The sequence below is a fragment of the Echeneis naucrates genome, chromosome 14, assembly GCF_900963305.1.
Source record: "Echeneis naucrates chromosome 14, fEcheNa1.1, whole genome shotgun sequence".
Taxonomy (NCBI): domain Eukaryota; kingdom Metazoa; phylum Chordata; class Actinopteri; order Carangiformes; family Echeneidae; genus Echeneis; species Echeneis naucrates.
The window spans coordinates 10720272-10744066 of NC_042524.1; the positions used below are offsets into that span (position 1 = coordinate 10720272).

The 23795-nt window shown below is 42.1% G+C and overlaps 1 protein-coding gene across 1 annotated transcript in view; it reads right to left on the reverse strand.

The window, feature by feature from the left end:
- The window catches only part of LOC115054176 (cell adhesion molecule 2-like), a 178856-nt gene extending 156161 nt beyond the window's left edge, over positions 1–22695 (reverse strand). The window contains exon 1 of the mRNA XM_029519243.1: positions 22596–22695. Within this exon, the coding sequence (XP_029375103.1) occupies positions 22596–22656 (61 nt within the window). The 5' untranslated portion in view covers positions 22657–22695. The remainder of the gene's footprint in view (positions 1–22595) is intronic.
- Between the last annotated feature and the right edge of the window lie 1100 nt (positions 22696–23795).

A 23795-nucleotide genomic window follows, 5' to 3' on the forward strand; every position in this document is an offset into this window, starting at 1 on the left:
TTACTACCACCTAAATAAAGGCACATTTCCATGTTTTAGAGCACAACTATTTTTTCCCTGGTTACAAAGACTCACACACAAGCACGGGACACAATTTGCAGCCCAGTCAAACAGAAGAGTTTACAACAAACAATGATACATGAAAGCATGGACGGGCAGGCAGCATCGTTTATATGTATGTGCTACGCTCTCAGGCAAACACACACTATCAGGTTTCCTGGACAGAACAATAGCTGACAGGGATGGATGTTCTGGATTCCAGCTGCTTAAGGATTAGGGGAATGGGTCTTCTCAGCACACGATAAGCCAATAAGACTTTTTCTTGGACAGCAAATTTGGGTTGCCAGCAAGCAAAGTTACAAAAATCCTCTTTTAGCCAGAGCGTCTATGCATCTATCACATCGGCAAATTTGCTGAGATGAATGAAGAGACAGGGAGTGATATATAAATAAATAAAGAGAAAAAGAGTGGTGAGAAAGAATGAGAGCAAAAGGGATGAGGAAACAAGTGACTGAGGAGAAGGGAGGAGTCAAATGGATGGATGTGATTTCGACTCAGTCTGGCTGCAGCACGTGTGACGTTTAAGACTCAACAGTCACGACAGAAGGTCCTGCCACTTCCTTTTGGCTTTTGTGTTTAAGTGAGCCAAAACAAATGGGACACATGCACTCATAATAGCCCGACATCTCTCTGCCATATGATCTTTTCTGAACGCACATCAGGCACATTTTTTCGCTGCCATATGATTTCTATTTCTCTCTCATTACATGTCACAATCATTGTCTTCATTTCTGTGCAGCACGAATGACATTTAATGATCATGACAATATTGATGCAGATTTCACCTGAATGGACTTGGGCAGACTTTACTATTATTGGGACGTGGCTAATTAATTTGGGTTACGTTTCAAACGATGGATCCGCCAGCCAGACTCAAACAAGACCAAAGTCAACTTTGTTGTCAATACTTCTGTACGTACAAGATACACAGAGGAATTGAAATTGCGTTTTGCTTTTTGTGCTCTGTTGTGTAACATAAAACCAAAAAAAGTGGAGAACAAGAAAAAGAAAAAGAGCAAAAGAAGTATGAAATGATTTAAATATAAAAGGTTAAAAATTTAAAACCTAGAATGTCCAATAACGTACAAAGCAGCCAGAAATATTGTAATTTTGGAATATAAACAAAGCTATGCACAGAGTGAAAAAGGAATGTGCGATATGCGCATTAAGACCTCACTGAGGTCAGATGAGTGGTGGCAAAATTTGAGAATTTAACAAAGCAGTCGCATCCATTGCAATAGCAGCAAGTTCTTTTATAGTGGCTGGTGCCAGCATGGTGGGCAAAGTCTTATTTTGCACATCTGTGTGGGGTGACAGATGTGCATGGGTTTGTGGGGTGGGGCGACCTCTGCGAGTAAAGAGTTCAGCCAGTCTGGCAGAGCTGGCCCGTAGACTCATATACCCCCTCCCAGATCGCAGGAGACTGAACATGGAGTGGGGTGGGCAATGGTGACAGCTTTCCGGGTGAGCTGAGTGCTGTTGGGGTCTGCGAGGGAGGGGAGTGAAACACAGATGATCCTGCTGGCTGCAGGGTCAAGATTGGTCAATATTTGGTAGCTATCACTCAGCTGCTGGTCATTAAACATCCTGAGAAAAACTCCTGACTCCATGTCAAGTACCTGAAAGTGGCCACAGTTCTACCATTCCAGTAATGATGATTATCATGCTACAAAAACCAAACTTCATGTTTCTATTGTCATTACTGAATTCTGTTCAGGCCATTAAGGGAGAATGGTTAGTGAAAGACAGAGTTGCACAGTGAAATGTGTGAATATACAAGAAATTTGTATTATGCGGACGGTTACAAACTGCACAACTGAACTCACTATTCCAATTAAATTATTTGAATTGAGCTTTTAATCTGGGAAGTTTTGATAAAAAGGTTTAAAAGCATTGGATTAAACTATTCCTTGGACATTAAATCAGTAAATTATCACTGATCTGATCAGGACATCCATACTTCAGAGCAACATACAAAAAGCAAAACATGCAGAGTAATAGCATTTAAAAAAAAAAAAAGAGCCCGATGCAAAGAGATACAGTGACACAGTGTTCCTGGGAGGGAAGGGAAGAGAAGAGGGTGCCACAATAAGAGGTAATGAGAGCGACAGAAGATAAAAATAAATGAAGCTCGGCACATGCATACAAATCACCAACACAAAACAGGGAAATATCATTATTAGAACTGCATGCGGCAAAATGTCGGGCTCGGGCTCAATACACAGACTGTAAGTACACAAAAGAATGAAAAGTGTGATGGTATGAGGTGAAAAATATTTTGTGCTATTCCTATAATAAAAGAGTATACAGCTTCGGCTTATTGAAAACAACAAAGCGACTAAGAGCTGAAAATCTCCAGGATTCACGCATGACGTCTGTAAATGTGACAAACCGCAGCTGGTCGGCTTGTAGGTATGTTTGGTCACCTGTTATTAAACCTGGCTGATATCCGTCTCTTCAGCATAATAACAAGCCTGTGTTTGGTTATGCTCAGCAGACTTCTTTTCCAGACCAAAATCGTGACTTTCTGTAGCAAAATAACAAAGGATGGGGCGATGCCGGCTCCTTTTAGCTGTATGTTGCAAGCTGGGAAAGACTCAGCCAGCTACCTTTGTACTCTACACACACACATGCCTGCAGACACAAACATACACACACACTTCAAGTTAGTGTTTTACCTCGAGGCAATCTTTTTCATAGTCTCCCCTTTAAACACCTGCTCCCACTATTTCCAGTTGGCTACACTGAAAGCCTTGCGGTTATATATTTAATATACTAAGGTTTAAATAAATTAGAATGACATATTTAGAGTATACATCAAATCAATGGCAGAGTCTATTTGTGTTCAACAAGAACAAAACTTTACATGTATATCCAATGTTGAGATAAATGGCCGGGTTTGAAGAGGTGCAGGGGCTAAGTGCAGCCCATGGGCCTCGCTTGCCCTTCATAACTGTAGATGCCCGCAAGTCCTCCTCCAATACCCCATATAAATGAATTTCACAGATTCATTAGACCTTGCGACCAAGGTTAATCAGCTCATCATTTGGTGAAGAAAAAATTTCAAGTGATGAGTGGCTTCAGCTTCACTTTTTCCTTTGACGCTTGAAAAAGCAGAGAAAATATCGCACACATTTAAATGGACACTGAAATTCATTTCCTTGGCTCCTAAAACTAGACTGGGAGATGTTAATTGCAGCTTTAATTTAGTTATCTGATTAGGCTCTAGGGAATCCACAAAGTTACAATTATACAATTATAGTAGGCATAGCTGGAGGCATTGAGTATGACTCTGTATTGCCACATACTCAGTGTGTCGGAGCTGGATAGAGCATCTATTTATTTGTCACACATCTAATTCAAGACTGCAGCATGTGCACTTTTTCCGTTCTTTTACCCCTGTTTCTTGTTTATGAGTTTTCTTTCATTAGAGTGGCTTTTTAATTACTGTTCCCTGCTCTTTACGGTCTTTTTTTTTTCTCAAAGTACTTCTTTGATAGTTTTATAAGTTGCACCAGTGGCTGTGTGGTAAGCAGATTAATAGGAGACTAATGTCATTAAAATGGTAATGTGTAGACTTGGGCAAGATGCTGAGAACAAAAATACTCCACTTGATTAATGGCACTCTAAAGCATGAACATAAAGAATGAATGTACAAACACACATGTAGACACACAAAATATTCGAGGTGACTCTCCATTCAGGATTTTCAATTTAAAATAAAAAAAACAAACAAACAAACAAACTGCAAAAGTAATTTTGTAGACATGCAATTTAAATGTGTAATACAAACAATTGATGTTCTGTTTTATTTCCTTTTAATATTTTTCAATCTGATTGTACACTGCCAGTCAGTGGGAATGGGAAAGTATGTCAAAAGCTTTAAATGGTACTGAATGCCAAAAAGAAGGTAAGTGCATTATTTAAAAACCTCACTAAACGCACAGACGGAGAGAGACAGAGATAGAAGCCACATGTACAGAAACACACGCCCAAAAAACCAGCACAATAAGACTGAGGTGGCATGACGGAGCTTTATAAGGGAAGGTTTTCTAATGAAATCTGGACCTGCCTGTCTACCATATGCAACTCATGGTTTCCAACCACAACGACAGAGAGTGGGTGAAAACAAAACTAAGACAGAAAAGGACTGGAGAGGTTTTGATCAATAAAAAAAGAGAAAATGACTCCCTTCTGGCCTCTTTCAGTTTTCGACACCATGACACCCTCATGGAAACTACTGTTTGAAATAACAAATCAAGCAGGGTGGCTGTAATGGAGTAAAAAGCCGAGTTGAGTTTAGAAACCTTGGTGAATATGCGCGGCGACAAATTAGCTGATTCACAGAACGAGACTGTTGAGATCAGAAACCATGAAAAATCGCATCCTCTGATATTCGCGGCACTGTGAATGTTAGCTGTATTTCGACCTGCGCTGCGCCGCAGCCGTAAACCTCGTAAAGCAGCTGTGCAAAAGCAAACGCTCACATACAATGCAGCTTTCTGCCACATAACAACGGCTTGTCAGTAACAGCAGCCTCCGTGTCCCCATGAATTTACATTCCCTCATAACTTCTGATAGGAAAAAGTTGGCAAACAGTCGAATAATGACTAGCAGTGACAGAAACAGAGTACTTAGGAGTCTGACTTGTTTGTTTCTCTCATCTATTCAGCATCCAGCAAATTTGTACAGCAATGCCTGCCTGAAATGGCTCTGTCGGACGTACTCTGACGTATTTGCTCTTGCAGCTTCTCTCCAATATACATTTGGGAATATGATAATTATGGAAAAAGTTGTTTGATATAATCTCAATTATTGAACTATAAGAAATTAGGGCCTTTGTACGACACGAGTGCTTCAAAAAGCAACTGTGAAGCAAGTCAAGCATGCATTCTTCATGCATGTGTGCACAAAAACACACACCTCTGGGCCAGCCTCCAGGAGGGAGTTGAGGCCTCTCAGCCAGAGCGGCGTCAGGGGAATGCAGTCTCTGATCATTTAATAGGTCTGGCCCCTGACAGACAGCGCTCGCTTCGTCAGTCTGTCAGAGGGCCAAAGCTGACCCAACATAGCCATTTCAGCTCTCACTCGCTGCGTGCTGAGAGGCTAAGGGCAAAAAAAAAAAAAAAAACTAAAACAAATCTGGAGCCTTAAAGCTTCTGTCTCTGTCACTACTGGTCATTATTTAACCATTCACTGGCAGTTTCCAAATCATCAGGACAGGATAAGCAAATAGTCTGCACACATCCAGGCGGAGAGAGGAGCCAAGATAGCTCCATTAGATTTCTGCTGGTTCTGAATCATTCATTTACACATCATGTGCAACAGTGGGTTTTCATTGATTTGAGACACAGACATTTAAACAAATACAAACAAAGACATAACGCAAATCCTATGCGCTGGCGTTCTGTTACTTTGCGCTATACTGTGCCGTAGGCAAAGAGTCATGCTGCATTTGAGGCACAACAAAAATAGAATGTAACTAAAAGAAAGCCAAATAATACCAACCTCCAAACCACAACTGTGCCTGTAGCAAAGCAAAAATGACAGCATGTCTGAGCGCTCACACACGCATACAAATACGCACGCATCTGCACATGCCCTGCAAAACCGCATGAGTCAAAGCACGAGAGCAGGCTGATGTGGAGGCGTACAATGTGCAATGCAATATCAGCAGATGCACCTAAGCATTCCGAACAAGTTACACATGACTTGGTTAAAAGGTGCTCACTCGTGTGAGAGGGTAAAAGAGACACTCTGATTAGATCTGACCTACATGTTGCTGATAAACCGACACAGGCTGAGATTGGTAAGACACCAATGGCTGATATTGTGCAAAGACTGCGTTACACGTGCATATTCCAGTCAAGACATGAATATGCCATTAATATAAGTCATGACAGCGAATGTATGCAGCTGAATCGGGCTAATGACAGTTAACACGAGCGATGTGTTGCATACCAAACAGTGCAGTGCAGCTTTTGGAAGCTTTGCCAACATACACTGGACCAAAGCAGACGCGATAAAAACCCAAACCAATCCCAATGACAATCTGACATACGGGCTGCTCATCTCCTGCTTTGCTAGATCAACACAGATTGGACTAATGTATCACCATAATCCTCGCGGCACTGAATCCGGACTGCTGCCTCATCCAACAGCAGAGTGATATCTGTCTGGCGTGCGAGCAAATCGTCACACAGATTCAGGTGTGTCACAGCTCTGCTCGGTTTGTCTGGAGTGAAAGAGCCTGTTCATGTATGAAATTAGTACGTTTCTCTGTTAATATCTGCAGCAGATGAATTCATCGGATGATAGATGAGGAGAAAGGTGCTGAATGATGTTAGCAAGTTTCCACAGAATGTGGTTGTAACACATTCAGTACTGTGAGTTGTACTATTTGTGTGTGTGTGTGTGTGTGTGTGTGTGTGTGTGTGTGTGTGGGGGGGGGGGGGGGGTCGTCATTCATTGCTGAGTAGTTGTGAGTGTGCACGTGTGATGACTTAAGAGCAGAGGGCCACTTTGGGCCACTGCATAATAACTAGGTTTCTATTCTGTGGGGGGAGGTGGGGGATAGAGAAAATACACTCAACACTCAGACACACACATGCAGATTCAGAGGGGCCCCTTGTTACTCATGCATGACCGGCCCATAATGCTCTTCGGCGCTTTCACTCACCGTTGGCAGGACAACAGAATTAGAGAGAAAAGGATTTGGGAAGGCAAGATTTGCGAAGACTGTGGGAACAGCCAGACTCCTCCTCATAGCACAAAAGATGGAGGAAGAGCAGCTCAGCTTTCTCCCTCTCGAATACATACATTCAGTGCAGTGAAAGTTTTATCCTTGATTGTATCACCTCTTTGCTATGAGCCCAATGCAGCAGTGGAATAATTTTGCCACTCGGATTGCAACCAAACATTCATGAAGGGGGGGAGAAAAAAAAAAAAACAAAAAAAAAAAACTCTTGGGTGGGATGGAACTCTATTTTCAGTACAGAACAAGAAAAATGATGCAAAAATGACTGCACCTCTAAGTCTCATACTTACTGAACTGTGCGGAAGTGAGAGCGTGCACCTAAATATCCAACTCTGGCTGAGCATTGATCAGTCTGGCTCCCTACAAAGATGTGAGCAGACAATTAATGGAAGAGCTAGCCTCAATTAGCCCTACTGACTGATGGGAAACGTGATTTCATTTAGCCGTCGCTACAGACACTGTAAACGAGTCATGCTTCCTCTCTAGGAGGGGGAGCAAAAGGCGAACAGAGAGAGAGAGAAGCACACAATAGAACACTAAGTGCGACTAAGTTAAAATAATGGCATCATTTCCACTTTAATAAAATTGAAAGTATACAACACTGAGACCTTAAGCTTGTGTTCTGGCCAGCTCATCTTGCAGATTTGATTAAAACGTGCAAGAAATAAAAACTCCACAGAACCTGTGACCAAGTCTTATTAAAATTCAAATTAATATGGCTGTTATGAGCCGCTTCATTTTGTGTCTTGTGCAACGTCCTCCCATGTGTAATGTGTTTTTTAACTACCAACTGGCCTTTGGAGTTTACTGCTGGATTGGATGGTCTGTTCTCTAACTGTAAAAAGTCCGAATAATATCCAAGTTTGAGATAATGATGTAGAATTCATTTGAATTTAATTGAAGTGATAATCTATCAGTGGGCATCTTTTTGTGATGGATGGTTGCAAAAACTGTATTCATGGATTGTCCTCACTGTCAGATGCCTTCGGTGTTCCAACTCATCCAGTTCGATTTCTCCATGCCTGGTCTTCACTGGTCACCTCGCTGCTGGACGCAGTGCTGTTACACACCGACCCACAACTGTTCCCCGCCATCCATAGGCAACCCTCCAACTGGGATATGACCCCAGGTTGTGTCTAACAAGCTGCCCAGGAAATCTTTCTGCTGGTCAAATCCATAGAGCTCTCAAAAGTCTACAAACAGGTTGCATACAAGTCACACTCACAATTCCTCAGCCACCATTGTTTCATTTTCAATTCGTACAATGAAATTACACTGAGGTTGGCCTATGACTGTGAATGAAGGCCCTGAGTTCCACCGTTAATGCTGTCATACTTTCAAAATGTAATTTTGCTGCCCTCGCCCAATCTAGGTTGGGATTGACTCCAGCACCCCACACGACCCAGAAATTAATAAGTGGAAGAAAATGAACAAATTTTGCAAACACTTTCTCCTACTCCATCAAGGGTGTGTTTACAGGGAGTCTAGATTGACTGACTTCATGCCGCAGAAACGGACAGCACAGCGGCATAGTGGTTAGCACTGTCGCCCCACAATAAGAAGGTTGTGGGTTCGGTTCGGGTTCGGTTCTGTGAGTTTTCAGGTTCTACCCTCTGGGTACATCAGTTTCCTCCCATCGTCCAAAGACATCATGTTTGGGTTAATTAGTGACTCTAGATTGAGTGTGAGTGGTTGTTGGCACTGTGATGGACTGGCGACCTGTCTAGGTTGAAGAAAAAGATGAGATGTACAAAAAAAGAGGAGGTACTCACTGAAGGATCACTTAAGTTAGAAAGTTGTAAAAAATGAGTTAATATTAGGAAAGCTACGATGAACTTTTAAACAAGCATTTACTGAGTTTACATTAGCATTTAATCCAAACTGAGGTAAGAAGGGTCTTCAATTTAATGTCCCATTGCAAAATACTCCAAATGCCAGAACGTAAAACATGAATAGCATCACTCTGACTGACAGAAGATATGTGTCTTGTGATCTAAGATTATGATCGGAGCATTAGCTTAGATCATGGGCTTGACTCCATTATGGCGGGTGGGGGGGGGGGGTGTATGCTACGCATTACGCATCAGTAGACAGGATGAGACAGAGAAAGGCTCAGGTCAGAAATGATCTGAGTCCTCTCACAGACACTGCACATTAACTGTCATTTGGATGCATATAACCTTTATGCAGCTGAACTGCCGTAGAGCTGATATGAAACCGTCTCAGTTCATCCACGGATGGAGAGACAGCGAGAAAAAGCAAGTAAAGGACACAAAGAAGGGAACAAAAAGAAAGTGGCTTTGTAGTGTAACAGTTTCATCAGTACAGCCTGCGTGTATTCTGGAGGAAACAGAGCACTATACGGAGCGTTCCGAAGAGAGGAAATTATATGTCATGCTCTATAAAGCAGCCACTTTATATATTTTTCAGAGACAGTATCCTCGTGGCTTGTGTCATTATACAGTGGGTGTACAACACTCTGTTATGATGACATCACGCCATTTTTAGCCATTTAGTCTTTCTGCTGGAGCCGACTGCAGAAGATCGAGCTATTTTAAAAAGTAGACTCTCTCAAATTCCTTTCACATATTTTGAGCAGGGCAGAGAGCCAAAATAGAAGTGGAGCAGCATAATGATATGGCAGAGCCTTTACACCAGTCCAGTGCCATTTTCATCTCCCTTGTGCCTATTTGATATTGGGAAGACTGACTGTGAAAATAACGTGGGGAGTGAGAGATACTCAGTAAGCTTTACTCCATCTTACAACACTATACACGAATGATGAGGAATTACTGCATTTATATTTGCCTTTATTAGAAATTAAAAGCTTTGTAGACAAGATTATAGAGCACTTTCTGCTGCCTCACTGATTCTTCGGGTGGCTGTTATCAGGATTTGGATCAGACGGGACATGGAAGTAATCGATTGAAATGATCGCCACCATGTGCTTTAACTTTGCCTGAGTGGTTCTGTTATGTCCACTGCTTTATACTTTTTGGATGACAATGTTTCTCAACAGGTGATTTCTTAATAATAATTTGAATCATCCATTCCTTAGTTTTATGTACGTGTCTCCCTTTTTTTTTTTCTTCCCAGGCCAATTTCCACTTCCTGTTCGTTCCAATCCTACCATTCAAAGAGCAATCTAGATCTTCTGCAGTAGGTACACATTTATCAGAAAAAGAGGCCTCTAAATTTGCATTGATACATAATCACATCCTATTGGTTGTTTCTGTCCAGGAGTTGCATCTATTAACATTAGAGCTATTTCTCTAATTGGCTGATTAGCTTCTGTGCTTCACTCGTTTGCTTTGGTCTACCAAAGAGTTTCCACACTCTTGTGCGATTTAATAAAAGGTAGAAAAGTTGGCTAGTGGTCGCATAGTTAATTGTACAGTTTTGTACATAAATACAAAACAGAGGTCAATGTTGAAACTGGCAAAAAAAAAAGACAGTCTCATGTTCAGTTATGTCCTCAGCTGCACCCCTAAATCAAAATTATCCACAGACGAGCAGACTATGCTTACTCACTACCTTGGGGCTGCTGCAGTGAACTTTAATCTCTGACAAGGGCATCAACATAACTGTCTCCAAACTTCACTGCCTCTTTAATTTGGTCACAGGGTCTGCTTTGCCATTGGTATGCAATTTCAGCTGCACTGCAAAAACTCAGTGGTGCTTGTTAGAACACTTTTCATATCTATGCAAGTGCAATGAATAGTGTCTGACAAGGGCGCTTGTCTGCCCAATGGAGTATTCTTATAAAGGAAGCACCCTGCCAAGATGAAAGCCCTGGGTGACGCTGGAGAGTGAGATGTTGTGGGTAAGAGAGAAATGAAGCATCCAGATAGGAAGGAAAGAGAGAAAGTGTGGAGGGAGAGGCACAGAGAGCATGATGCACAAACATGTTCTGAAAAAAGTGAGAAGCGGGCGAGAATGAAAGCTTTGCTCCTTTTTCACATTGAAGACATGCAGATAAAGACAATACTTTTGACTGGGCCATTTGCATTTCTCTCTAGAGGACAATTCAATATCCTCCGCATTTGGCCAGCAGTACTTTGTGAAAAAAAGAGATGGAAAATGGTGGCATCAAAAGCTTTTTTTGTGTTTTGTGCGTGCTATTAAGCAGCTTCAGATTACAGAAATTTATGATGAAAACCAAAAGAAATTGACCTAACATTCATTTTTTCATTGTTGCTCATTTCTGTGATTGGATTTAAATATATCATAAAGGGTTCAAACTCAGCTTCTGTGTAGCATTTGCATTGGTGAGATGGTGTGTGTGAGTTTATGTTTGAGCACAAGATTGAAGCTGTGTCAAGGCTCATTTCCTGAATGTCTCATGCATGGTTGCTTTTCTTTTTTTGGCTCTTGCTCGTTTCTTATTTCTGTCTTCTATCAGTCATTCGGTTATTGTTATTATCATTACTATTATTGCTATTATTATTTAACTCGCCGGGCTAATCTATCTCTGCTCCAAATTCTTGTCTATGCATGGTGGTGAAGCAGATGTGGAATTCTTCTATTCTGCCATCATGATACCCTGAGATCCCTCTAAGTCTGAGATCCCCACCCCAACGCATTTATGACACACACACACACACACACACACACACAGCATTTTGCTGTTACCCTCATCTCCGTCTCATCTCATCTTATCACAGCGAGGCTTTAAGGGAATGTCGGCACAGCAGTGGTCGGTAACATGTCAGTCAGGATCCCAGCCAAACCACAGGCACAAAATATACTCACATAACAACTGAAAATAACCCATCACCTTCCACTTGAGCATTTCCCGATGTCTTTGCCTGCCAGTGCCCTTTTCCTTCCTACCTTTCTCTTCCCTCTTATCTCCTCTATCAAAAGTGGTCTGCTGTGAATGACAAGTATCTAGTGGATATAAGGAGAACTGCTGAGACTTTGAGGAATATGATGTTAATTTTGTTAATCAAGTTGGAAAGGGGTGAAAGCACCCCTATACAGCTATATTTCTGTTTGCAGCATCATTCCTGAAAGTGCCTCATTTGATACAAGGTGGCAAATGAAAGTCTACTTGCTTGTTCCACCTCTGCATTCAGAAATAATCTAATTCTTTATTTTTCATTAAAAGATGACAGAATTATATTATTGTTTGACTGAATCACAATATTGATTTAAATGCTGTATTTTATGGACCGGCCTACTGTACACATGCAGCCATCCATAATGGATATAATGACCTCTGATATGAAAAACAACAACTGGGATCCAACAGCATAGTGTGAGAGTTAGACCGCGGTTCATAAATCTCATTATTATCTTTTCTGTGATCAGTTTCATTTTTACTTACAAGTAGATCAGCATTATGAGACATAAGTAAACCTCAAAGCTAGAAGCAGACCTTGATCTTAGGAACACATATGAAAACTCGAGCTTTTCATTATAGATCTGTGATAAGAAAAACATTGTCATCATAATACAGAATATTTGCCATAGGCATGTAGTTCAAATGGTATAAATTTATCGCTGACAGAAAATTTCTTATTTCATATTACATGCAAATTATTTTTCACTGCCACGTGCAATACGATATGCAGCAATATTCCCTGTAATGCAGGAAATCACTTTGCACTGATAGATGAGCATAGAAATGATCCATATCTACCAGACAATCTCATATTGCCATTGCTTACTCTTAATGGATTCTCCCATGTAGTTCTACATTAGGGGGAAACAAACACTTTTTGGAATTTAAATGCAACCCTGCAGTGACCTCCAGCTCTGCTATCATTTGCCTAAGGGGGTGAAAGGTGGTTGTAAGATTATAAAGTGTGAAGGTCACCTCGCAGGGCGACGAAGGCTGAGTTTAGGTACCACCACAATCAGAGGATGAGGCTCTGTTTTAGTTAAAGGCTCCCTTTTAATAAGGTCAGGATTTGGGTGAGAAGCGCATTATGACAAGGGCTTAAGGTCACCGCTTAGTCCTGGAGAACAGGCTTCCATTTACCAGCTCAGTTCAACTGTGGTTAACACTGTCACATTATTCCTGTCATGCCTAGAGATTTTGGGTCTGTATCTTCAATAACGGCTTGTGTCTGCAGCTTTGTGTCTGTGTGTGTGTGTGTGTGCACGTGGAGAGACAGGCATTGGAAGGTGACCGCTGCTGTGAGCATTTGCGTGTTTTAGCTGTTATGATTTAATAATTTGCAATGCCAGTGTCTCTTTTCACCATTTTCTTGTCCACTCTCCTCCGCTCAACCATCTCAACTGCAGCGTAGCATGATAATGTTGCTCTCAGGGTACTTCTCAGAGGATTAGCACAGATTAGCATTAGCTGCTCCATTTGGACTGGAAATACATACAGCAGCATTAGCATGTTGGCAAGATAGTCTGGTGTTGTTGCCATAGTAAGAATTTGCAAAGGGAGATAAGGAAGCAAAGTGTGAAAAAACTCCTAAAGCCTTTTTCTTATGATTCATGATAGGAATTATTCGGCCTTTGCATTGTACATTTCCTGTGGCTCTGGCTTTTTTCTTTTTCTTTTTTCTTTTCAGAGGCAGTATTTTACACCGCTATCGAAATGGCCAAATGACATAAGTGTTGCAAGAACACTACCAGGAGCAACAAAAGTTTTATACAATAATAATGTTTTTCCCTGCTGTAATTAATGAAGTGCCATCCAATCCAAAAACAAATGACTGCTGCCAAAAGCCAGAACATACAGCCAAGGTTACAATGGAAATCTAATCCAGCTGTGCTAAATTCACTTAACAGGTGGGTCGGCAATTAACATTTAAAAATCAAAAATGCCGTAGAAGTAAAGCTCCAACTGGTGTGGTAAAAGTTATGGAAGCATTAGGCTGCCAGATGACTCGACTACTCTTTAAAAAAAACAGTTTCAAAGCATAAAAGCGGCGCTGCCAAACCCCACATCATGGATGAAAATGTTTACATTAAGCACACAAATGTGCAGCTTTGGCGCTGCTCAGTACTTACTGATGAGTCTTACTGGAGTCTAACTCAGAGACTTTTGACTCACTTCAGCCAGTGGAATCGTTTGACTTGTGAGCGTAGGAGAGTGATGGAGTGAGTAATTGAGTGCACTGTGAGACAAACACTAATGAGGAAGATAAAGGAGGAATTGAGTTAACCGTGTCTCACATTTGTAATGATAAGAGATGGAGACAGACAGAGGATGTGCAAAGAGAACCAGATCATTCCTTCTGCATTCCAAAAGAATGCATCTGCTGTATGTCTACCGTCTCCACTTGTTTTTGCAAAGTGCACTGCTTGCTCTACCCAACCAAAGCAAAGTGAGAGAAAAGCAAATAGCTTTAAGATAGACGATGAAATTACCCTTAATTGGAGACCATTTAAAAACATAATAAGTTCTTTGTTTCCTCAGCAGGAGGTTCAGGACTGGGGAAGCTTTTTGATTAGGGCTGCAGATGAGATAGCAATAAAACTACTGAGCCAAACCGTCACCAGATTCACACAGTGTGCAAGTGCAAGCATTAAATCCTTCTGGCAAAATGCAAAAAAAATAATAATAATAATAAAATAAAATAAAAAAATAATAATTCTAGGGGAGGCAGGATTGTCAAAGTCCAGTGACAGTTCAACGGAAACCGCTTGGAAATATCTTATCACACAAATTTCCACATTCAGCAGCAGGAACAAGAAAACAAGCTTGTAAAATCTCTAGGCATCAATGCTAAACACCAACTTACAAAAAAAATTCAAATGGAGCATGAAAATATGTATTAAAATCCAGCTGGAAACATGCCACAGCATCTTTAACGAAGATGTGTATGCAGTAGCAAATTGTTACCGTTCCACTGAGTAGGACAGTGGAAGTAAGCTTTGGGGTGTGTGTCACTTAGGATGGGGGGAATAATGTTGTGCAGCATAGAATGGATTTGCAATGTGGCAAACTGAGACAGATGGTGAGCTGTGTGTTCCTGTGCATTATGTGTTTGCTAGCTTGGACACACACACACACACACACAGAGTTGTTCACAGCGTATGCGCTGAAGAAATCCCTAAGGCGCATTATGTATGCTGCCGCTCGCTCACCCAAGCCAAGGGTCTCAGTTCATTTGGTTTTTAACTGTTAGAAATTGTCTCACTTGACTCCATCTTCCCTCCCCTCTACAACAAGCCTGGAGCAATCTCTGCACAGAATGGCCACACTCCAAACTTAGTACCAATATAGGATTTTGGAATCAGCATATACAGGATTTAGATCACAGATTCTAATTGAGAGCGATATTATGATGGCAGTGCCACAAAAAGTGGAAGAGATACATCTGAATTAATGAAAAGTCGCTTGAGTAGATGTCTGAATTCACTCAAACAAGGAATTATAATTAAAAAGAAACAGTAAAGAAGCCGATTGTTAATGTCCACTTCATGCCGGCTTACAAATTATGCCAATTTGATTTTCAGGTCAAAGTTTTTACTACGCCTTTTAAACACAGTGTTTAATGTTGATGATTATATTCCCGTATGTGTGTGGGTGGGTGTGTGTGTCAAAGCAAGTCTACGGTTTCATGGTGTGAAACCTTCTCAATTTAATGAAATCTAATACCTGTACTTCACAAAAGCAATGGTCTAATTAAAGCCTTTAAAAATGTGTGTTCTCTCAGGTTTCACTAACACACATGCACACAGATACACTCATTCTTCTGCAGATATTGCATAATCATTTTGATCCCCATCTAAAACCTTCTTAAATTTACAGTGTGCATCAGCATCAGCATCAGCATCAGCAGCAGCAGCAGCAGAGGAAGCAATTCACTTTAAGGTTTCCGACAGCATCAGAGGAGTCTACCTGCATAATTTCACTATATTAGATGTGTTTAGAAATGGTGTTCATGCAAGAGACTGTCTAATAGCTTTCAAAGACGAAATTAAGATGTGGGAGGGGGGGGGGGTGCTCAAACTGATGATTAGACAAGGGACTAGAAAGTGACTTCTGGCGATAACATGAATACAAACACACACACACACACACATTTTCACAAACAGACACATACACATACAGAAAGTCAATTAACATGAACATGTGTCTTCTGGGAATTTTATTTCAATTAGCTTTAGCAACTTCTAGGCTTCCTTAGAGACCATAATGCTAAAACAAGTGCATAGATGTGTACTTGCAGTTGCAATAAATCCTAATTTTCATTCAGTATAGTACTGTAATTTATTGTTGTCATATAAGTACAAGTTAGGCAATTAAGAAGTAAATCAGTGGTTTGCATGACATTAAGAACCAGAACATTACGATGAAGAACATACACTATGCTAGCTACCTTTTTCGACATATTCTCCGTGTTTCAGCACTTGCTGTCAACCCTAATATGAATAAAAATCTATGCCTGTGAATGTGGGCCGAGAAAGTTATCTCTGGATCTGGGCCACAAAGAACAGCAGCAGTAAATTAAAAAAAAAAAAAAAAGTAAATAAAAAAGCCAAAATGTCTAAGCTTCATTCCATGTTTAGTCCATATTATCAGATCAAACATGGTCTGTGAAAACGTCTTTACACCACCTGGTTTTTGTGTGTGCACAAGTCTAGATATGTATTTGCATGAGTCAGTATGTTTTTGGTGTACATACACAATATGGCTCTGTGTGTAAGAATAGCTCTGTACACAATACGGGCCAACTTTGCTTTGGATGGATTCATTTCTGTCAAGAACACAGACGGTCCCCAAACAATATCACATTTGGGGCAGTAGAGCTGAGGGACTAGGAAGAGTCATGGCTGTCCATATCTTTATCTCTGTTGAAGAAAATGATTACTGTAACATGTTCTACCAAGTCTCCAGACTCTGGCCCTCTGGGAATTGTATGAAAAGGAGCTGTCAGCTGAAAGGGCACATAACATAAAAAGAAAATTATCTAGGCTAAGAGTTGTTAAGAGTGAAGACGATACACGGACCTGTAGAGCACATTAGGTCAGACTGAAAGTGCATTTTATATCAGCCCACTTCATTTGTTTGTTTACTTGCAAGCACATGTGTCTATGGCTCTGTGTGTGTGTGTGTGTGTGTGTGTGTGTGTGTGTGTGTGAGAAAGAGGGAGAAAATAATGTATGTTTTCTTTATTTTCTTCTATTTGAACTTTCTATTACTTTTGCTTAACTTGAGTGAAAGATTACAATATCCTCTGTTAAGAGAGTTTTAATCCAAAAGGTGATTGTGTCTGTGTCTCTTTATTCTGGAGTGTCTTGGATTAGTGACACATGGCTTGTCAAAGACTGGAGCTTCAGATTAGCCACTCGCTAATCCTTCGGAATTCACTGCTAACACAGACATCACATATGCATGGACGTGTTCACACGGAAGCACTCGCACCCAATAAACATGCCTTTCCCTATTACATGTGCTTATCTTTCACTTGCAGAGGTAGATTATATCTAATCGCTAAAGTCTAATTCAAACAAAAGAGGACAAACATCTCAAGTGTGCTTGTCACTCAAAACGTACCTGATTGACTGAAGTGGTAAACCTGAAGATCGAGGAGTTCTTTAAGAAACTGATGCACAATATCAACTTTGCGTTGGACAAGTTTTTTTTTTTTTTTTTTTTAGAGCAGCGTTCTATCACATAAGTCTCACACCACCAAATACAAAATGAATTCATTTTCTAAATAAATTGCTCTTTGCTAACCTTGAGAGAAAGTCCCATCAGTTGATAGGTGAGCTGAGCCTGCATACCTCTTGCTCCTAATGTGAAGACTGTTGAGGGTATAAACTCGCTTTCTGCTGCTGCTGCAACTCCATCCACCTGTGGGCTTGTAGTCTCAGCGTTGTCCGTAGGAGGCTGCATCTGATCTCTCTTTTCTTTTCACTCTGGGCTGACTTTAAATTCTACTCTGCCTCAAATTTATAAAATTACAACCCCCAAATCTAGAAAAAAATAAATAAAAAAATTACCTTCATTCTACATTGATTCTCAAAAAACAAAAGGTAATTAGAAACATGGCTGGCATGTTCCCTATTTGTAACAAGGAGGCCATTAGCTCACAGCATCATCAACATGTCTCTATTAGATAATCACTTTGACTAAAATAACATACTATTTATTTGAATTAAATTAATATCTTGGAATGACATGTTCTTCAATTTAAGCCTGACAACATAATTGTAAATGTTTGTTTTTCTTTCTTTCCGTTTTTTTTTTTTTTTGTTGTTGTTTTTTTTGGGGGGGGGAAGCTTGAAATGGCCCATGATTAACACAACCGTCCATGATGGTGTGTCATGTCCATCACACAGCCAATTACTCCTGAGTATTTATTCTAATTTCAGGAGATACTTGCCAGGATCCAGAAAGCCTTATACAACAGAATTCATTCAGATGAATTGATGCCCAGACAATGCAGTGAACTGCAAACCTCTGAGTTATCTCAGGGAATCTGAGCAGCTGGAATAGTAAAACCACATTCTCAGGAGACGCTGTCTCCGTCTATGTGTGTTCATACATACAGGAAGATTCAATCTTCCCTCTCATTACATCTGTTACTTTCAGGCATATTTAGCACAGAGCAAATAAGCAATGGGCTTTTTGGTAAATACCTTCTGGATTTGTTTTTTTTTTGTTTGTTTTTTTTTTGGGGGGGGGTTGGTTTTTTTGGTTGTTGTTTGTTTGCTTCTAATGTTGAAATTTAAAAAAAGCAAAGTGACTATAGCGCTTGACCTGTCTGTCAATGTCCTTTTTTTAAGGAATGCATTATTTTACAAGCTTAGAAAACTGAGGAGACTTTCACAAGCTGGTTTGGGAGCTGATCTGTTGGATGGCAGTCTGTGCTTCAGAGGACGCTTGCATGCAACTTAAAACTTTCTGGTCCTAGGTGTGTGTTTGAATCCGTGCCATCTGTGACTATGTGTTTGGTAAGCTAAACAATGGCTGGCCTCCTCCCATTTCCTGCTTCATTTTAACCCTCCTCTAAGCACACTGTCACAGAATCTACGTTTATCTTTTCATTGCTGCAGATTCCCAAACAAAACCAGCCCAGAATTTAATAGTTTATTGGTTCAGGAAAGGTTCGGAACAGGTGGCGGGATCACTTAGTGTTTCTGGAGCACTTTTGGAGGAGCAGATTTCTGGTCCGCCATGAGAGTTTGAAAGCTCCAAATCCTACCACGTTCCCGTCCAACCTCCTCCTCCTTTCTGTTTTAACTTTTTTAACACCTGGACTAACAAAAGACTGGCTTTGATCACGGGAAATCCCTTGGCAGAGCAGCAATGATTCCGCAGCAGAGCTCTGTGTGTGTGTGTGTGTGTGTGTGATACACATGACCTAGCACTGATCTACAGAGGATTCTCAGCATTGAAGCTTCATGGCATTGGTATAAGGTACACAGCACCTCACATGTTCTCCCCCATCAAAGCGCAGCCATGGAAATGAATCTACTGCAAACACACAGAAGTGGGCGGGGGGGTGCTGGTGAGCAAGAAAGAGAGAACATCTTGTTTCTCCCGTGTAATCAGTGGCCCTGCAAACACACACACAAGGCCGCTTGTTATCAGAAGCTTTCCCACGCCGCTGTGGTACAAAGCTCCACACCAGGATGGGAGGATAAAGTGAGGGAGGAATGGACGGAAGTACTGAGGGATGGAGGGTCAGCCTTCAGCAGCTTAGACTCACTGCAGGGATGAACACATCCCTCAGCGGGGGTTTGTATTTAGGCTAGCAAGATCAGAGTTCAAAACAGACAGACTACCAGGCAAGCAGGGTGACAGGAAACAGACAGGGCAGCGGAGATAAACACACATCCAAACAGCAAACAACAGCCAGCGCACATCAAGTATTGCACACTTTAGTTGAGAAGACCGCACATTCCTCCACCTTCCCTCCCACATTACTCTTACATCAACTCCTCAATTCTAGAACATCTCCCTCCGTCTCTGTCGCGCTCTGCCTCTATCGCCCCTCGTCGCTTGCCGCGCAGCTACAAGCTCTTATGTAAGAGGTCCATTTGCATAACAGGCTGTTTTCTCTGGCTCCAGCATGGGCACATGGGACACAGTGGATAATATGTTAACAACTCGGCCTGTTGGTAAACAACAACCTCCATCACAACACTTCGCATTTGCGCTTTTGCGCAGGTCTGGTTAGTAACAGAAATGTGGGTTTGGATCTCGGAGTCCAGCTGGCGCTGGGCCAAAGGGGCTGTAACAGCTGTCATTTACAGAGTGTGCGGATGTGGCCTCGGCTAGACAGACTTTATTCAGGTGGAGGCTGACCTGCCTGCTGTGTGGAACCTATACAATAATAGGTCTTGCACGAAGAGATGACTGTTCAAATCAAGCAGGCTAGCATTATCCTCTTCAGGGTGAGGGAGAGAGTGTGGAGTGAAAAAAGATTGATGTGTGTGTGTGTGTGTGTGTGTGTGTGTGCGTGCAGCGAAGAACCACACATGAAAGGTGATGTTCACCAGGCTGTTACCTGTGTGTGTCTTTGCTTAGGGCTTTTTCACAAGCTACAAAACAGTTCAGTAATATATGCAGACCCACATGGATGCGTACAGACACAGACACACACACACACAAATACACTCGCTAATAATGAGTCCTGTTCTTAGGAGAATATAGAGGAAAAGGAAAACCTCTCGAATGCCAATACAGGTTACAGTGTGAGCTGTCAGTTAAATCAGATAGCTCATTACATACAAGTTCATTAAGCCAAGAATGGCCTTAATCGTGTCTGGTTATTAAGGACAGGCTGCTTTTATTCTTCTCCTCTCCTTAATATGCACACACACACAGACACACACACACATGCGCATCAAAGGGACAACAACAAATGATCAAGGGAATCAAGCACAAATGATCTCCCATTTGGGATTTCTCATATACTCATGTGGTAAGCAGCCGTTGAAGTCAAGATGATGGAAATGCTTGTCTTTCATGTAAAAAAAATAATAATTCAGTGCCTTTAATGACTTGATATGATCTGAGGTAGATAAAAGGGGCTTTATATCAAAAAAACTGCAGCTCACTATGGCATATGTGGCCCTGCTGTTAGACTGACAGCTGTGTCAGAGGAAATCCATCACCCTCCTGCCACTGTTAAAACAGTGTGAATATACCAGTCCAAAACACTCAAGTGTTCCTTCTTTAATTCCTGAAATACTGATATATTTCCTTCAATGTGTCCAAGACTTCCACAGTGTGCTAAAGCATATTGAGATATTACCACGGAGAAATATGGCTGGGCCGTACTACCTTTTAAGTTTATTCGAGGTGTAACTTGTCGGAGAGCAAAAAAAAAAAAAAAATCAAAAATAGTAAAACAGCCAGAAACCGTGCTGAAGCAGGAAATGTGCCGTATGTGTTCAAAAACAAGAGTCTGACATGAACTCAAGAGGTTGTTGTTTTTTTTTATGAGCGCCAAAATCTGATTTGAGCTACATTAAATCATGTCAGAATTTTTTCCTTCAGAAACAGCAAATGACTGCTGCCACAGAATTCATAAGCTGGTTTTATACTGGCCCCCGGGCTGCTGTTGCATGTGTGTCCTTTAAAGATACATATAGATTGCAAATGCAAGCACAAAAGAAAGAGCTAAAATAAACTGGAACTACTTGAGTAAGGCCTTCTCCTTTCGTTTTGTTCCTTCAGTGTTGTTGCTCAATTGTAGCTCCACTACAATGCCAGACGAAGCCTCTGAAACACAAACCCATCTTCACAGAGAAGACATGCGCATCTCTCTGTGACCTTGACCCCCTAAGACACCTCCTTCCCGTGTTTACAGCCAGGTCCTCTGACATCTTCACACCGGAGGAAGCTGATGTTGTGTTTCCACACCGAGGAGTCAACAATGGCCATTAATTTGTTTTCACAGAAAAAACAAAACAGAGCATCACAAAATATCAGCCACGCCATGCTTCATCTGAGGAGAGGGCAGGCCCCAGTGTGATGAGATATGTGGGAAAGACAAGTTGTGAGAAAGGAGAAGCTCATCATTCCCATCAGGCCTGTGCACCTGTTCCTTTAGTAGAGGCCCATGCAGGCACACAACACAACAATAACCACAGCCACATTAAGTACACCTGCACACAGGAAGCATGAGGGAAAAAATAAATAAATCAAATAAAAACAGAATGAGTGTGCTGGTGGCAGAAAGCTCTGCATGACTGTGGGCTTCGAAAGTTGCTGTAATAAGCAGCGTCAAACTGTTCGGTGCGTAAAACGCGTCCACTTTCTCTGTGACTCATCCGTGAGCTGCCAGTCAGGAAAAAAAACAGCCGCGGGGCTGGTTATTTCATGGCGAGGTGTGGGTTCGTTTTGTTTGTTTTGTTTATTGCCACTTGCTCACAGGACAGCGACCATAGATGCGGGAGGCGCGCCGAGTAGTGCGGCTTCATCTCCGCGCCGAGGTCGCGTCCTGAGCGTCCCATTACGAAAACAGGATTCCTGTCATTCCTCATCCACTCACATCCGAGTGATCCCCGATGTTACAGTACAAGTACAAGCTCTCCCTCACAACTGTCCTCACGGCACGCGCGCACATTCAGCCCACGTACACACTTGCGCAGGCACAGACGTGGATATACACTAGAGTGAGAAATCCCGAGAGACAGGGAGGTGTGTGTGTGTGTGTGTGTGTGTGTGTGTGTGAGGTAGCTTCTGTGTCTTTCTGCCAGGACCCGCGTGTGACCGCGAGTCCTGCCCCTGCCCTGCTGCTGGCCTGCAACGTCCGTGCGTAGCACACACGCACACGCACGCATCTAACGCGCACACACACAAAACACACACGTGCACGTACGCACCCCCCTCCCACAGGCTCACCTTTCAGAAGGATCCCATAGATTGTGTAGAGGGTGAAAATCAAATGACTCTTGAGATTCATCCTGTCTTCTCCGTCTGTCTGTCCGATGCTGCCTTCCTTCCCTCCTTTCTTCCTTCCTCCCGCTGCTTATGTGTCCTCCTCAGCGTCTCTGTCCCCTCTGAACCTCTGAACCTCGGACCGGACCGGACCCGGACTATCCAGGTGGACTGTGGACTGCGTCTTTTGTGCTTTCCTTATTACCACAAGACTTCACGACCCCGCAGACTGGCGCTTTTTGGGGGAGGAGGGGAGGGTGGAGGGGGGAGACGGAAACAGCCGCGCTCCTTAGAATAAAAAAAAAAAAAAACAACAACAAATCATAAAAAAAAACCCCACCAACAGTCTGAGTGTTTGTCGGAGATGGTGCAGGGTCAGCTGAGACGGGACTGAGTGCGCACCGGCTGTCAGAGCCAGAGAACAGCCGTCCTTTTGCTGACAGTGGATGCCGCCGCTGCTGCTGCCGTTGCTGAACTAGTGGCTGGCCCGCTCCCGGTCTGCTGTGGCGCACAGTTCACGGTGCAGGGGAACACGAGTGGACTGTTTGAGTCCCGCCCACGCGGATTTGACGGACGTGAAAGGTGAGCCAATCACGGACACCCGAGGCTAAGCTAAGTGGGGAAGAAGCGAGAGAGTGGGGAGGAGGTGTGTGTGCGTGTGTGTGTGTGTGTGTGTGTCACCGTATGAGACACACTGCAAAAGATACAAATTTCAGGTCGTTTTTAGAGTTTGCGTTAAAACATTATAACCTAGACTGGTAAATTGCTTTAGTAAAATCTCATAGAGGATGTGGACTGTGCAAGAAAACACAACATACACACACACACTTCAAAAAGACATATAAAAATAAAAATAAAGCAATAAATGTATGGCCAGCACCGGGATAAATTAAAGCTGAAGTCTCAGGTGCAGCAAAAATGGGCTGATCGTGGAGGCTTTACAGAGAATGGAGATGAAAAAGCAGAGACATTCTCCGATTCCGATTCTTTCTTCTTTATTTTTGTGTATGACAGACTGAGTGAATCGTTTTCTTTTCTGGCATGCTGCTTTAACTCAAATGGGCTTTCGGGATCGTGGTCCAGACCAGGACGCAGCCTGGCAGGTCATTTTTTGCAGTGTAGGCCTACATTTGGAATGGGCTCAGAATTCAAATCAGAGAAATG